We start from the raw sequence: 17,041 nt of genomic DNA, 5'->3' as shown, positions 1-17,041 counted from the left end.
GAGAAAAGCAGAAAGGCCATATGCTTACATTCATGTTTAACTGATTCTAAAAACACCCAACAACTCCATACCTTATCTTGCTTTGCTTTGCATTACACATCTGAAGAAAATGTAACTGGCATAACAGTTGTGAAATATATTCCTGTATGAGGGTATGTGAAACCCTTGAAATGGTTATCCTCCCGAATCCCGATTATAACACCAATTTTCTTATCAACATAGAACACTAGAAGAAAAAAAAGCAATCTAGAAGCATTATCCAGTATCACCTTATAAGTATGATTCCAAATCACAACACGCTACTATAAACACAATTTCATATAATATAATGGTTAATCATCACATTTAAGTGTACCAAAATGAAGATTAAGTCATCATAGCCTTAGGAGAATACTATTTCAACATTTAGCGAGGCTTTGGGAAAAAAGAGCAGTTTCTGAGTAAGCTTGGACAGTAGCTTGGACTTCTCTGCCCATTTCTTAAAATGCTCTTCCTTAGGGAACTGAATGGTCATTCTCTCCAGCACCCTTGAGCTCTTTAGCAAAATTTTCACTAGCTCAATATCATTCTCATGACACTCGAGGAATTCTTCCACAGTAATACTCCCGTTCTCCACTGGGTGAATGCGATCCCCTCCAAGAAAGTTGCATATTTTAACAGTCTTGAGATGTCGTAACAGGCAAGAAAAAGAAAGCTCCCGCGATTCCCAGTATCCTCTTTCATGGTAACCAAGATAAGCCTAAAATATCATATTAAATGAAACTGTTGAATATGATTATCAGGCATAGCGGAGGAATACAAAAATATGCCATGTTTTTTTTTTGAGTTGTAGGTAATACATACCTCGTTTCCTTCAAAAGCATAGTTATCTTCCTTTGAGTCTTTGATTATAACAAGAGTCTCAAGGTTGCAAGAACCCCTTAGCAAGTGTGCAATCCCTGGGAGCTCCAATTTACTCAATCCCAACTTTAGTTCCAGACATGTAACATTGATGGATGGAGATTCTAGTCTTTGTATCTCTCTTACAAATAGAACCTGCACACAACAAAAGCGAGAAGCATCAACAACCGTTGGAAATATGGAGATTCTCTATTTGCTCGATTCCAATATGCATCATATAACATCTACAGGATTATTTGATAGATCATACAGAGCTTTCACTGTCGAGGAAGTCAAAAGCTTAATTTCTCAAAGTCAATGGGAAAAAAAAATGCTCAAATTGCCATTGACTATAATGGTTGAAAGGAAAGTGCATGTTTTTAGTTTAAACTATTTTAGTGCTAAAAGATAATACAAATTTCATTTTCTTATGAATTGCCAAAATTAAATTACAAACAAGCAAATCTGACCAAGAAAAAAAGAGAGAAAGGAACATCATTTCAATCAACTGGAGGAGGAGAATTTTGGCCTCTCATTCCCACTAGTGGGATCAATGAGACTTCTAATTCAGTGACATGAAAGAAATAGATGGAAATTTACATTTTAGCTGAAAGGGAATGATCTACAGCCACCTTGTTCACACAAAATTATGGTATAAGCAAGGTGTATCAAACACATGGATGGCAAGGTCATCAATTTGGACTGCCCACACCATGGGTCTTACTTTTTATTCCCATCTGCACAAAATTTATTTTTATCAGGGGATCCTAACAATCTGAATAGTGGCTTGCAAAAGAACAATTAAAACAAAAAACCTTTCATTCTTGTGTTAGTTATCCTTTTGCAAGCCACTGACTTGTGGTTACAATAATCTGATTGATGTGATTTTTGCCCGATGGCCTGTCTAGGGTCAGCTTACGAAATGGACATTCCTGATAAATGATCCGATCATTCAAGTCACCAAAAAGTGATGCCCTGTATGTGCAACATACGTTCAATGCAAAGTGCTAACACCATCCATGTGAATGGTGAATATGATGAGCTCATTGGTGCACATGGTGACTGTTTGTGAAAGACGGGAACATTCATGATATGGTCACATATGTCATTGCCCGCGCAAGTGACATTTTCACCCGCATAGGAGACACCAACAGTCCTTGAATTAGATACATCATTTCATCTTCAACAAACTAATCAAGCAGTCATAGCCACCCTTCCAGTTTATTACATGCCTTTGTTTAAAATCCCGAAAGCGATTGGAAAAAAAGAGGGAGCGAGAAAGAAAATACATCCAAGGGCATTTTCACCCAGGAGACACCAACAGTCCTTGAATTAGATACATCATTTCATCGTCAACAAACTAATCAAGCAGTCATAGCCACCCTTCCAGTTTATTACATGCCTTTGTTTAAAATCCCGAAAGCGATTGGAAAAAAGAGAGAGAGAGAAAGAAAAAACATCAAGGGACTTCCTTTGGGATGGCAAGGAGGAAGGAACAAATCGAATGAAACACTTGGTGAATTGGACTCAAGTGTGTTTGACAAAGAAAGGAGGGTTGGGAATTGAAAATTCCGTCAGAAGGAATAAGGCACTATTGGGGAAAATTGGGGAAATGGATATGGCATTTCAGGGCTGAAAAGAATGCTCTTCGGAGCAGGGTTGGGTGGAAGGTAGGTAGATTACATAGAGGTCGAGGCTCGGGGGTGTGGATGCCCATTTTTCCTCTTGCCGATGTATTCATCTGGGAGATTAGATTTAGGATAGGAGATGGGGAGCATGGGTTTTTAAATAGATAAGTGACTAGAAAGTATTTCGTTGTCCCACAAATTCTTAAGCCTCTTTAGAATTGCTAAGAATAAAAATATGAGGGTATCTGAGTGTTTCCACAGGTTGGGGAGAAGGGTGTGTGTGAGAATAAATTATCACACACTTGGTGAATTGGACTCACGTGTTTGACAAAGAAAGGAGGGTTGGGAATTGGAAATTCAGTCAGAAGAAATCGGGCTCTATTGGGGAAATGGCCATGACGTTTCATAACTGAAAAGAATGCACTTTGAAACAAAGTTATCCAAAGCAAATATGAGGAAGCTACGGGGTGTGGAGGTCCATTATTCCTCTTGCTGATGTACTCACACGGGAGATTAGATTTAGGGTAGGAGATGGGAAAAGGTTGGGTCTTTGGACCAGGTTCTTACATTTGAAATGAGGTTCTAAGTTGGTACAGGGTTAGCTGGATCTTCCCAAAAGCGATTTAAGAGTTCTTGTGAAGTTGGAGAATAACAGGTATTGGTTCTTTTGGTCCATCGCTATAGTAACACACACCTTATGTTGTCATTTGGAACATTTGGAATGAGATGAATCAACATATATTTGAAGATAAAAGGCTCCACCATCCATTTGGTTAGTTTGGAACAGCAGGTACATAGTGGTTTCTCCGTCTCTTCATCACCAATCATTCTTTGGCTACTCAGGGGATATCATTATTTGGAATTGGGACACATTCTTGAGAGGTGAAACTCCCAAAAATAAAGTAGTTGTGAGATGGAAACCCCCTCCTAGAAACGACAAAAAACTCAATGTTGACGGTTGCTTTCTTGGCAACCCACACAAGGCAGGTATAGTAGGTATTTTTAGGAATTGTTCAGGTAACATCATCTACTCCTTTGCTTGCCCTAATGGCATAACTGATTCTATAGAAGCCGAGGTTCGTGCTCTTCATCGCGGTATGATCATCTTCATAAGCAAGATGGAGGGTAGATTGGAAGTAGAAAGCAATTCATTTTAATACAGAGTCGTGGGCCAAGGGGAAGAACAACGGTCCATGGAGAATCACCAATCTTATGGTTGAGATCAAAGTATTATGCTTGAATGGCATTTTTTATTTCTCTTTGATTCCTAGAAGTGCCAACAATTTGGCTGACTGCTTAGCCAAATTTGGAGCTTCTAGAGACTCTTTTTATATGGGGCAATCTTTACCCTATGAAGTGCACTTGTAATCCTCTTTTCTTCATTAACGCTAACTCTTTTCAAAAAAAATAAAAATAAAAATAAAATAAAAAATCTTCAACAGACTAATGTACTAATCAGTATGAATCAGAATATCAACCAACCATTGCAACAGAAAACCAGAATGTTCACCAAACATACCTGAATGCACCAACTACACAGTTTAAGATGTTTAACATGGCGAAGACTTTCAAGAAGCTTCTTCAACATACTGTCATAATAATCACCCATAAATTCGTTCATATTCTTACTCGTAAGCATCTCCTCCAAATGAATGGTGGCTTCGACAAGAGATAATAAGTTCTGTACCAAATAGTTTATCCTTAGCGTAGCCCCTCGAAGTTCCAAGGACAACAAATTCGGAGCATAAATCTCAATCTGAGTGCCAGCTTTACACTTATAGTAGTAGTCTATTATCTTCAAGCTCCTAAGCCGCAGATTTGCAGCATAGATATTAAGAGCACTTTTTCTATTGCAGTCCACTATAGTCAAATTTTCAAGAAGTGGGCAATTGGAAGTCAGATCCTTAACCATGGTACCATTTAATTCAATCTGAACCAAATTCAAAGTTTTAAGAGAGCTAAAAGACATGGATGAAGGAAGGTTGAGATCACAATGTTTCAATGTCAAAGATGTAAGTGACTCACAACCAAAAAGACTACTAGGCAATTTGTAAAGATCATAATTTCTCAATTTTGAGAACCCAAACTTCCCTTTCCAACAATCCAAACAAAGTTCCTCAACATTATGCCTTACCGCAAAATCGATCCAAGAATCAACTCGAGAAGAATAATCATCTTTGTAATGGAAGCTGATGCGGAATTCTCTAATCTTTGAATCATCATGAAGAGCTATTGACTGGTCAACAAATCGAGCTATGTCTTTTACATTTCTCAACCTCCTCAGCCGCGGGTCTCCGAAATCCATATTAGGGATTGATCTCCATAAGTATCTCCATCCTTTTGACAGAAAGCTTGTGCTAATCACATCTTCCATGGACAAAAAAGACATGATGTGAAGAAGAACAGAGTCGGGTAAATCACCAATTCGATCACTGGTATTTTCCATTTTCTGTTTAAGGTCTTTGCCTTGTATGAGACGAAAACCCATTTCAGGGTTTCAACAACAGAAGGAATTCACAAGATAAGAGATGAAATGGGTTTTCACACAAACTGAAGTTCTAGGGTTTTTGAGAGAAGGGGTGAGAGAGAATTTTGAGATGAGTAGTACATAGCTAAGCTTTCTAAAATGGTGCATCTCTGAAACGAAGAAACAATAGAAGAAAAAGTAAAAGAAAGAAGACTACTTCTCTTTCCTCTGGGGGCGATTAAAAAAGGGGATGCAGAAATAAACAGAAGAAAATGAAGTTTTAAGGCAGAGAAAGTACGGAGAAAGTGTGAGAGTCGCGTCCATTAGACGCTTACTTGGCCTTTGGCTGCGACCAAATTCTGTTTTGTAGTAATCCATTCTTTTGTGCGTGTTTTTCGTTGGGTACTGATAAATCCGCCCCCATTTTTCCACTTTCGCACCTCACTTCCTTTTTGTACCCTGATTCCACAGCTGGCAAAGAAACTCTCCTCTCTCCCTACGGGGATAACTCATTCCAGAGATTTTTTTTTTCTCACAAATAAAAAAAATCTCTATTTCTATTCTCGGCTTAAAAAAAATAAAAAAAATATGAAGACTAAGACTGGAGTTTTGTGAAAAAGCCCAACCGGCTCTATCAAATTACAATTTCAATCTATCTGATGGAATTGTAAAAATTGCAGAGACCCAGCCTGTCTTTTTGTTTTTTAATTGGCTTCTGAGAGCTTGTTGGGAACTGTAATAACCTTTGACACTCGTTGAATAGGGAAATTATACTGTGAAATCACAAGAGAGGAGAGAGAAAACCTGCTACCTTGATTTTAGATCCAAAGAAAAGTAAAAAAGAGAGTAAAAATCAAGGGAGAGGTTGTTTTCTCTCTCCGACCTTTACACTTTACATGTAAAGGTCGGCCACTATATAAAATCTCAAATTGAGAAATTAAGATAGTTGAATTAGTGCAAATATCAAAATATGGTCTGCTGATATCATTTCCAATGATAATACTTGGGCAAGTTTCATATATCAATTGTTTTTTTAAAGGCTTCATGTAGCTCATGTTTCCCTGAATCTTTCTCAGCATTGACAAATGAGAAATTATATGGTTGACGGCCGGTCATGCACATGCAGGCATGCAGCCCCAAAAACAGTGGGGCTCATATTTTTTGGGTGATCCAAACCATTCATTTGTTGGGCCCTGATTTAGATAGGGAGTGCTCATAAAATCTTCTCCGTAGGATGTTCCTAACCCTTCGATTTGTGGAAGTTTAAAATGGACGGCACAGCATAAAAACCACCAAAGACAACAGATGTACGGTCCCCATTATTTTTTGGGCTGCACGTGGCACCCATATAAATTCTTGTGACAAACAAGGCAGATGATATTTTCACCCTCTGCAGTTCACATTCGCCCCTAATAACGTGAACAATGGGTGAATTTAACACTTTTTGACGTCAAATCACTTTGAAGGGGGCGAATGCGTACTGCAGGAGGGCGAAAATATCAGCGCCCCAAATAAAGGATCCCCCAAAAACATAAATAAAATAAACTTATTGTGCCGTCTTTATTGAATCGTTGTTCCTTCTTTAGAAATAGGAGGAAAGGAAAAATTAGATCTTAAAATTTGGGGGAAAAAACAGAGGTAGATTGTCTTGTCCTAGTGAACATCGGTGGCAAGTTAAAAAAAGAGATATTGGAGAGAGGGGGCGGAAATGGAAAAATGAAGACGAATTTATGATTGCCCTTTCTTAGCTGCCAAGTAATTGGAACGATTTCTACACACCAAAAAAAAAAATGCTTGGAAACGATGGTTAAAGCAGTAAAGCTGGTTAGAAAAAGGCAAAAACTAGAGATAATGGGTCTGAGGGTAGAATCAAAGTACCATTGTGTGGTGAGTTTGTTACAAAAAGGCCAAAAGTAGAGATAATGGATCTCACAGAGTAGAATCTAAGAACCATTGTGAGTGGGTCCCCAACAAACTGGGTTGCTTCACCAGCGTAGATCTGATGGGCCCCACAGTGATCTTAACCGTTCAATTGGGTGTTTCTGGTTGTTTCCTTTTTTTTACAGGCCATTGCCACCACTCTCTCTCTCTCTGAAGATGTTAGGCACCAATCACTCCAAATTTCAAGTTGATCTCTTATTTATATTGATGAATTTTGCCAAAGAAGCAGAAGAAAAAAAATTACCCAAACGTTTAATTCTGCTATCAAACCTTCTCAAATGTATCTCTCATAAATCAGACTCTAGATTATGCAATGAAAAAATTGAGAACTCATAATCTTACATGTAATGTTCATAAGAAGAGCTGATGACATTTGAGAAAGAACAAGATGGGAAGAGAACGATTTCAAGGTGGGCAAATGGGAAACAAAAAAGAAATAGACTTGAAGATTGCTAGCATTCCACTTTTACCGGGGTTCTATCAGTTGAAAGTGATATTTTGCCATTTGGATACAGGCAAGCATGTAATACAGCAGAGTATATAGGTGGTAGCTTCCATTTAACATGTGTAAGGATTTGAATCGAATAAAGCAAAGAAACAAGCCCAACACCATATCTTAATGCACAACAGAGCAGAGCTACTCAGATAGAAAGCAAAAAAGTGTGAGCTTCATGCAAAAATTGAGAGAAAGAAAGTAGATACACTACGATCTTATAGTCACTTTAATATTAACATAAATGCTCCCACTGCACGATGTGGAAATGTTGAGAATCTTGAGTTTCATCACCTGATTCACCTTACATCCGGCCTTCATTGGATCGCATATGCTCTGTTTGAATGCTGGTAGATGTTGGGGGGATTTAGAGAAGAAAAAGTCAAAGGGAAATCAGTCAACGGGGAGATTGTGAGCAAATCTCCCCGACGTTGTTTGGTTGAGGGTAAGAGATGTGCAGGAGTTTATTTACCGTATTTTTTAAGATTTTTTTGGGGAATGTTATCAGCACTACTGTTTTTTGATGAGGGCACTCTTCACTTTATAAAGAGTACGGTATGGCCCGCACCATAGGATTATCCAAACCGTCCATTAGATGGGCCATAGCCTAAATAGGTTATGCCCCAAAATTATTTCCACTGGTTGATTCTAACCTTCCGATCTATAGAGGGTTAGGAATCAACCCTCTAACATTCAGATTGGAGGGTTAGGATCATCCTATGGAAATGATTTTTGGAGCATAACCTATTTAGGCTATGGCCCATCTAATGGACGGTTTGGATCATCCTATGGTGTGGGCCATACCGTACTTTTAATAAAGTGAGAGTGCCCTCATAAGAAAACAGTAGTGTTGATAACATTTCCTTTTTTTTTATATAGAAATTTGCTAGCAAACTTCTCCTATGCCACTTCTCGGCATGTGGCCATCCCTGTGCAAAGATGGGCACATGGCAAAGGTTGCTAGCAAAAGCAAAAAAAAGCAAAAAAAAGTAATTAAAAAAAAAAAAGAGGGTAAAATAGTAGAAGTTATAAAGTTTTAAATGAAAAATTACCTAGAAATGGTTATAAAGTTTGAAAATTACGAAAAAAAATACCAACAAAATGTAATAAGATATGACAATTACGGAAAAAGCTACAAGCAAAAGTAGAAAGTTATGACAACTAAGGTGAAAAAGAATTTCCCATTTTTCCTTCGATTTGAAGAAATTCGTCCGGCGAATTTCGAGGGTTCCACTTCACCCGACAAGCGCCCGACATAACCGGCGGTCAAAATTCCAATTTCTGCTAAATCTCTACCAAACACCCCTCGGGTAATTAGGAGAATTACATTCCTTGCTATTTTACTCAAAAAAACGTAACCAAACAGAGCAATAAGGCATAAATAAAGTTCTTTCAGAATCTGTGTTTTTAAATAAATAAAAAACTAAAAATAAAAAATAAACACATTAGTAGGAACTTTGAGAAAGGGTGCAATCCAAATTCACTTCCATAAAAAAAGAGAGTAAGCAATCTACAAGCATTATCCAGTATCACCTTATACGAATGATTCCAAATCACAACACACTACTATAAACACAATTTCATATAATGTAAGGTTTAATCATCACAATTAAGTGCACCAAAATGAAGATCAAGTCATCATATATATAGCTTTAGGATAATACTATTTCAGCATTTAGCGAGGCTTTGGGAAAAAGAAGCAGTTTCTGAGTAAGCTTGGACAGTAGCTTTGACTTCTCCGCCCATTTCTTAAAATGCTCTACCTTAGGGATTTGAATGATCATTCTCTCCAGCACCCTTGAGCTCTTTAGCAAAATTTTCAGTAGCTCAATATCATTCTCATGGCACTTCAGGAATTCTTCCACGGTAATACTCCTATTCTCCACTGGGTGAATGCGATCCCCTCCAAGAAAGTTGCATATTTTAACAGTCTTGAGGTGTCGTAACAGGCAAGAAAAAGAAAGCTCCAGCGATTCCCAGTATCCTCTTTCATGGTAACAAAGGTCCTAAAATATCATATTAAATGAAACTGTTGAATATGACTATCACTCTATCAGGCATTGCAGAGAAATACAAATACGTGCCATATTTTATTTATTTTTTTGAGTTGTAGGTAATACACACCTCTTTTCCTTCAAAATCATAGTTATCTTCCTTTGATTCTTTGGTTATAACAAGAGTCTCGAGCTTGCAAGAACCCCTTAGCAAGTGTGCGAGGCCTGGGAGCTCCAGTTTACTCAATCCCAACTTTAGTTCCAGATATGTAACATTGATGGATGGAGATTCTAACCGTTGTATCTCTCTTACAAATAGAACCTGCACAAAACAAAAGCAACAATCAACCATTGGAAACAAGGAGATTCTCTATTTGTCCGATTTCAATATGCATCACATAGCATCGATGATTATTTGATAGATCATACATAGAGCTTTATAATCTCTCAAAGTTAATGGGAAAGAATAAATTATCAAATCATCATTGACTATTATGGTTGAAATGCGGATTGCCCTTTCAGAGGGATAAAGGGTAGCCGCTTTTTGGGGTTGATGGAAAGCAAGAGGAGCTGAAAGGATTGGGAACATATCGCTTTGAGTGAATACGCACTGCAGGTTTCGCAGTGTAGATCCTGCTAAATTCAGCCATAGCTCAATATGCATATGAAATAGAGGTGTCGGGAGGTTTCTGAGGCTCTACTGTTGTACCTGCGGATGTGTAAGGGGATGCCTTGTCCTCATCATTTGTACTTCCATTAAAATTGTGTTACTTTTCTCCAAAAAAAAAAAAATTATGGCTGAAAAGCAAGTGCTTAATATTTCTAGCTTAAACTATTGTAGTGCTAAAAGGTAATACAAATTTCACTTTCTTATGAATTGCCAGAATTAAATTACAAACAAGCAAATCTGACCAAGAAAAAAGAAAGGAACGTCATTTCAATCAACTGCAGGAGGAGAATTTTGGGCCCTCATTCCCATTAGTGGGGTCGATGAGAGTTGTAATTCAGTGACGTGAAAGAAACCGATGGAAATTTAGAGCCACCTTATTGACACCAAATTATGGTATAAGCAAGGTATATGGAACACATGGATGGCAAGGTCATCAATTTGGACTGCCCACACTACCTTTTATTCCCATCTGCACAAAATTTATTTTTATCAGGGGATCCTAACAATCTGATTAGTGGCTTGCAAAAGAACAGCTAAAACAAAAAAAGCCTTTTGTTAATGTGTTATTTATCCTTTTGCAAGCCACTGACTTGTGGTTACAATCATCTGATTGATGTGATTTTTGCACGATGGCCAATCTAGGGTCAGCTTATCAAATGGAGATTCCTGATAAATGATCTGATCATTCAACTCAAGTCACCAAAAAGTGATGCCCTGTGGTTCTATGTGCAATATATGTTCAATGCAAAGTGCTAACACCACCCATGAGAATGGTGAATACGAAGAGCTAACTGGTGCACAAGATGACTGTTTGTGAAAGTCAAGACCATTCATGATATGGCCACATATGTCATTGCCTGCGCAAGTGACAGAGCAGGTCCAATGCAGTTGTCACCCACATAGGAGACACCAACAGTCCTTGAATTAGATACAGCATTTCATCTTCAACAAACTAATCAAGCAGTCATAGTCACCCTTCCAGTTTATTACATGTCTTTGTTTAAAATCCTGAAAGCGATTGCAAAAAAAAATTAGAGGAAAAGCATCAAAGGGGCTTCCTTTGGAAGGCAAGGAGGAAGGGGAAAAATTGAAACACGTGAGGCACGTTTGGCTACCATGAATTGTTTTTCATGATAAATCGGTGTCTCCAAGTGGAGATGAGGGTGAAGTGGCTAAAAATCAGGAAACAAAATACAGGGAATTAGTGTCTCCAAGTGGAGGAAGTGGCTAAAAATCCGGAAACAAAAAACTCTACTCAAATTGCTAGGAATAAAAATGTGAGGGTATCCGAGTGTTTTCACAGAGTGGGGAGAAGGGTGGCGTGTGTGTGTGTGTGTGTGTGTGTGAGAGAGAGAGAGAGAGAGAGAGAGAGAGAGAGAGAGAGAGAGAGAGAGAGAGAGAGAGAGAGAGAGAGAGAGAGAGAGAGAGAGAGAGAGAGAGAGATTAAACTATCACACACTCAGTGAATTGGACTCAAGTGTGTTTGACAAAGAAAGAAGGGATGGAAATTGGAAATTCAGTTCTATGGGAGAAATGGCTATGGCGTTTCACAATTGAAAAGAATGCACTTTGATGGAGGGCTATTCAAAGCAAATATGAAGAAGCAAGGGATGGGTGGGAGGTGGATAGATTAGGCAGAGGTAGAAGCTAGGGGGTGAGGAGGTCCATTTTTTCCTCTCGCTGATGTATTCACACGGGAGATTAGATTTAGGATAGGAGATGGGAAGAGCATGGGTTTTTGACTTTTTGGATCAGGTTCTTGCATTTGGGATAAAGTTCTAAGTTGGTACGGGGTTAGCTGGACCTTCCCTAAAACGATCTGAGAGTTCGTGCAGAGTTGGAGAATAACATGTATTTGTTCTTTTGGTCTATCGCAGTAGTAACGCACATCTTACGCTGTCATTTGGAAGGAGAGGAATCAACATATATTTGAAGATAAAGGCTCCACCCTCATTTTTGTTGGTTTGGAACATCAGGCACAGTGGTTTCTTGGTCTCTTCAACACCAATCTTTCTTTGGTTACTCTACAGATATCATTATTAGGAATTGTGATACACTCTTGAGAGGTGACGCTCCCAAAAATATAGTTGTGAGATGAAAACCCCCTCCTAATAATGCCATCAAACTTGGTGTTAATGGTTGCTCTCTAGGCAACCCAAGCAAGGCAGGTATGGGGCGAACTTTTAGGAATTGTTCAGGCAACATCATCTACTCGCAACATCATCTACTTCTTTGCTTGTCCCTATTGGCACCATTGATTCTAGTGAAGCTGAGGTTCGCGCTCTTCATCAGGGTTCTGGAGAAGTGACACTCCCAAAAATAAAGTAGTTGTGAGATGAAACCTCTCTCCTAAAACCGTCATCAAACTCGGTGTTAACGGTTGCTCTCTTGACAACCCAGCCAATGCATGTATTGGGGGCATTTTTAGGAATTGTTTAGGCAACATCATCTACTCCTTTGCCTGTCCTATCAGCATAACTGTTTCTACAAAAGCCGAGGTCCGTGCTCTTGATCGGGGTTTGATCATCTTCATAAGACAGATGGAGGACAGCTTGCAAGTGGAAAGTGATTAATCTAATACGTTGTAGTGGGCCAAAGGGAAGAGCGACGGTTCATAAAGAATCGCCAATCTTATTGTTGAGAGATCAAAGAATTATGCTTGAATGCTGTTTTTATTTCTCTTTGATTCCTAGAAGTGCCAACAATTTGGCTAACCATTTGGCCAAATTTGGAGCTTCTAGAGACTCTTTTTATATGGGGCAACCTTTACCCCTGAAGTACACATGTAAGTCTCTTTTCTTCATTAATGGTATCACTTTCAAAATTTTTAAAAAAAAAATCTTCAACAAACTAATGTACTAATCAGCATGAATGAGAATAATAATCAACCATTGCAATGAAAAACCAGAATATTCGCCAAACATACCTGAATGCACCAACTACACAGTTTAAGATGTTTAACATGGCGAAGACTTTCAAGAAGCATCTTCAAGATATTATCATAATAATCACCCAAAAATTGGATCTTATCCTTGTTCGTAAGCATCTCCTCCAAATGAATGGTGGCTTCGACAAGAGAGGATAAGTTCTGTACCAAATAGTTTATCCTTAGCGTAGCCCCTCGAAGTTCTAAGGACAACAAATTCGGAGCATAAATCTCAATCTGAGTGCCAGCTCTACCCTTATAGTAGTAGTCTATTATCTTCAAGTTCCTAAGTTTCTGATTTGAGGCAAAGATATTAAGAGAACTTTTCCTATTGCAATCCACTATAGTCAGATTTTCAAGAAGTGGGCAATTGAAAGTCAGATCCTTAACCATGGTGCCAGTTAATTCAAGCTGGGCCAAGTTTAGGGTTTTAAGCGAGCTAAAAGAAATTGAAGAAGGAAGATTGAGATTACAATGTTTCAATGTCAAAGATGTGAGTGACTCACAGCCAAAAAGACTACTAGGCAATTTGTAAAGATCATAATCTAAAAAATTTGAGAACCCAAACTTTCCTTTCCAGCAATCCAAACAGAGTTCCTCAACATTATGCCTTATCGCAAAATCAATCCAAGAATCAACTCGAGAAGAATATTGATATTTGTAGTAGAAGCTGATGCGAAATTCTCTAATCTTTGAATCATCATGAAGAGCTATTGACTGGTCAACAAATCGAGCTATGTCTTCTATATTTCTCAGCCTTCTCAGCCGTGGGTCTCCGAAATCCATAATAGGGATTGATCTCCATAAGTATCTCCATCTTTTTGACAGAAAGCTTGTATTAATCACATCTTCCATGGGCAAAAAAGACATGATGTAAAGAAGAACAGAGTCGGGTAAACCACTAATTCGATCACTGGTATTTTCCATTTTTTGTTTAATGTCTTTGCCTTGTATGAGACGAAAACCCATTTCAGGGTTTCGACAATGAAAGAAATTCACAAGATAAGAGATGAAAATGGGTATTCACATAGCAGGGAAAAGAAATTTTAGGGTTTTTGAGAGAAGGGGTGAGAGTGAATTTTGAGATGAGGAAGAGGAAGAAACTTGTTGGGAGTAGTCCACTAGTACATAGCTAAGCTTTGTAGAAAAAGTAAAAGAGAGACGACTTATCTTTTGGTGGCGATTAAAAGGGGATTAGATGACATTTAAGAAGGACATGGAGAAACAAACAGAGAATAGTTTTAAGGTCGAACAAGCAGAGAAACTACAGAGAAGTTGTGGGAGACGCGTCCATCAAACGCCGAGTCGGCCTTTTAGCTACTACGAGCAAATTCTGATCTTGTTTTATTTTGGTCCCACCTTGGTAGGGGTGGCAACGGGGCGGGTCGGGGCCGGATGTTGGGGTCCCCTTCCCCTTCCCCTCTGCGGGGAATTTTCCCCCTCCCCTTCCCCTTCCCCTCTGCGGGGATGGTGGGGAATCCCCCTCCCCTCCCCGCGGGGAATATCTAATCCCCTTCCCCTTCCCCTTCCCCTCCCCGCATCCTTCGGGGACAAAATCCCCGCCCCGCCCCCACTTTGGAACCCAATCAAACCAGCAAACAGAGCTTCTTTCTTCTACGTCCATTACAGACAATATTGTGATAAATGCTATGATTCTATTCATGTGATCAACAAACAGATGGACAAAATCAGAAATGCATGGATGAGACAACAAACATAAATAACAACAGGACCTCATCTTTCAGCAATTTTCTGCATAAATTATGGAATGATAAATAGGAAATGAGCACCAGGATTACCTTCATTAACAGACAGCCAATGTGCAAAAAGTAACTATTTCAGTAGTCACAATGAACTTTAAAAGTCCATAAGTGGGCGCTCACACACGCAAAATAATGTTCATTAGTTCATTCTGTATAGCATGTTAAACCCCAGATGAGCATGAGAAATGAGAATGGAGAAGAGAACAAAATCAACAAATGACTTATTTCTTTAACTGCAATTCAGTCTAGTGCTGACATGAAACAAATTTCTAGTAGCTAAATTTTTCTTGTTGAAAATTAAAACCTGCAATCCAACCCTAAAATTTTGTTGGCACTACGATTTTTTGATAATTGCATACACTCAGCGTCTCAGGCTCTCAGCTTGTCTTTATTATTTCAACATCTGTGAAAAGGTTATTATAGTTCCCAAAATGCTCTCAGAAGCTAATTAAAAGGAAAAGACAAGCTAAGTTTATGTTTGGGGGAATCTTGTAGCCGATCCACAGAGTTTCTAGTAGTTTTCCTTAAAAAAAAACACTTAAAAATTTACAAAAAAATGGCATTGATTAGCGGGGCGTAGCGGGGCGGGGCGGGGCGGGGCGGGGACAACTCCATCCCCTTCCCCTTCCTCTCCCCGCACCGGGGAATTTTTATAATCCCCTTCCCCTTCCCCTTCCCCTTTCAAATCGGGGAATCCCCTCCCCAAATGGGGCGGGGCGGGGCGGATCCCCGCTTTTTCGGGTGAAATTGCCAGCCCTACACCTTGGTTGAAATAAATCGTTTCATATATTTATTATTTTGAGATTTGCTTTCTAGTTATTTAGTTAGTTAGGAGTCCTAGAGATAAGAGTTATCTCGTTAGGACTTGTACGTAGCCTTTCTTTGTTTGAGAATTTTATCCCCAAAATAGTGTGTTTTGTGCACAGAGGAGGACGGCCCTTCCCTCGAAGTGGGTCAAGAGGCTAATCTTTCCTCTAAAAAGATCAAATCCGTTACCAACCGATTTAGGTTCGTAACATTTATTGAAAGGAATGCTATTTCTCGGAGGAATTATAAATTCGCCCCTTTTTCCACTTTTGCCCACTCACCTTCTGTTCCCTGTTGTGAACTTCACAACTGGTAAAGAAAATCTAGGTAGGACCTGGCCTGGTATGGGACAGGTTTAAAGGGCCTAGCCTAGCGTGTTCCATCGTGAAGTTTTTGGCATATTGGGGGGTATTGATTAGGTACCAAACATTTGGTACAAGAGCAGCCACCACGTCTCTTGTTCAAGTCATTGAAAGGGTGACTGGTGTAGAGGACTTACGTCTAAAGTGCTCCCTAGTAAAATGGCCATTGCGAAAGCTGTTATTTCAGAAGGGCGCAATATGTGGGAAAGGGCTACTTGGAAGAAAGGCCAGAATGAAAGTCAATGTGGGTCGTCGAGGACAACAAATGCGGAAGCTTAGTGAAAATTTACACTCCTGAGTGAAGGCATGCCTAGGTATGAGACTAGGTGGGACCTAGCTTGGTATGAGATAGGGTTAAAGGGCCTAAATTTACACATTCCAGCGTATCACATTCCATTAGCTCTGGATCTTCTGGCATATTAGTTAGGTACCCAACATGCACTCCCCTGCTCCTTCTGTGTACCAATGATTCCTTTCTCTTAACCGGCTAGAACTGTCTTCACTCCCCTCCATGTTAAATGCCTTACACACCGAATTGTTGCTCCTTTTCCTTCAAATCGGAAAATCCTTAGATTTAAAACTCTCCAGAGTCGACCCCCTTTTACATTGGCCGCATTCTGCGTTCCACGTTGTACTGCATCTGCATTCCTCATTTTGCCTTACAAAATCAATAAAATCTCCTTGACTCTCTCGAATTATGACCGCGTCAACTGAGTACTCGATCACGTCGTGCCGAGTATAGAATTTTCTTCGGCTGCGTATTTATAAACACTAGAGAAATCATAATCCCTCCTTCCCTCGTTGCCGCACAACAAAAAACAATGTGATGGTCGTGTGGAATGCAAATCTAAATCTATGTATATGGACTGTGAAAGACAACTGTTATAGAAGGTTACCACCGATTTCATGAGATTTCCAAACCGCTTTCTAGCAGATAAAACCCGTTTTAAGGCGATTCTGCTGTGAATCATTGCAGTTGCTTGAGGGTGTTTTTGATTTGTATAAAAACTCTCTGGGAGGGGAAAAATACTCCCATTGATAATAGGAAAATGATACGAGCACAACCATGTTTTAATATTGCACAGACCCAGCTTGTCTTTTCTTTTTTAAT

At 39.2% G+C, this 17,041-nt stretch overlaps 2 protein-coding genes across 2 annotated transcripts; both read right to left on the bottom strand.

Annotated features, from left to right (window-relative positions):
• Positions 1-300: 300 nt before the first annotated feature.
• On the bottom strand, positions 301-5,383 carry LOC143883868 (F-box/LRR-repeat protein At3g26922-like). Its single transcript, XM_077387187.1, has 3 exons — positions 4,027-5,383; positions 844-1,035; positions 301-739 (listed from the first exon to the last, which is right to left on the bottom strand). The coding sequence occupies exons 1-3, from the start codon at positions 4,993-4,995 to the stop codon at positions 383-385; spliced, it is 1,518 nt and encodes a 505-aa protein (XP_077243302.1). The 5' UTR covers positions 4,996-5,383; the 3' UTR covers positions 301-382.
• Positions 5,384-8,876: 3,493 nt separating this feature from the next.
• Positions 8,877-14,344, bottom strand: LOC143883867 (F-box/LRR-repeat protein At3g26922-like). The gene is made up of 3 exons (XM_077387186.1): positions 12,999-14,344; positions 9,533-9,724; positions 8,877-9,414 (listed from the first exon to the last, which is right to left on the bottom strand). The coding sequence occupies exons 1-3, from the start codon at positions 13,965-13,967 to the stop codon at positions 9,061-9,063; spliced, it is 1,515 nt and encodes a 504-aa protein (XP_077243301.1). The 5' UTR covers positions 13,968-14,344; the 3' UTR covers positions 8,877-9,060.
• Between the last annotated feature and the right edge of the window lie 2,697 nt (positions 14,345-17,041).

This window comes from Tasmannia lanceolata, unplaced genomic scaffold, assembly GCF_043159265.1.
Source record: "Tasmannia lanceolata isolate RefF3 unplaced genomic scaffold, GAP_Taslan_0.1 ptg000008l, whole genome shotgun sequence".
In the NCBI taxonomy this organism is placed as follows: domain Eukaryota; kingdom Viridiplantae; phylum Streptophyta; class Magnoliopsida; order Canellales; family Winteraceae; genus Tasmannia; species Tasmannia lanceolata.
Note: the sequence above shows the minus strand (reverse complement) of the source record. Positions and strands in the feature narration are given on the sequence as shown.

Excerpts from the sequence above, each read along its gene's own strand:
- LOC143883867 (XM_077387186.1), bottom strand. The coding sequence starts at position 13,967 with ATGGGTTTTCGTCTCATACAAGGCAAAGACATTAAACAAAAAATGGAA. Across the intron at positions 9,725-12,998 it reads TGTGTAGTTGGTGCATTCAG|GTTCTATTTGTAAGAGAGAT; the intron begins GTATGTTTGGCG and ends TGTTTTGTGCAG. Across the intron at positions 9,415-9,532 it reads ATGATTTTGAAGGAAAAGAG|GACCTTTGTTACCATGAAAG; the intron begins GTGTGTATTACC and ends ATGATATTTTAG.
- LOC143883868 (XM_077387187.1), bottom strand. The coding sequence starts at position 4,995 with ATGGGTTTTCGTCTCATACAAGGCAAAGACCTTAAACAGAAAATGGAA. Across the intron at positions 1,036-4,026 it reads TGTGTAGTTGGTGCATTCAG|GTTCTATTTGTAAGAGAGAT; the intron begins GTATGTTTGGTG and ends TGTTGTGTGCAG. Across the intron at positions 740-843 it reads ATGCTTTTGAAGGAAACGAG|GCTTATCTTGGTTACCATGA; the intron begins GTATGTATTACC and ends ATGATATTTTAG.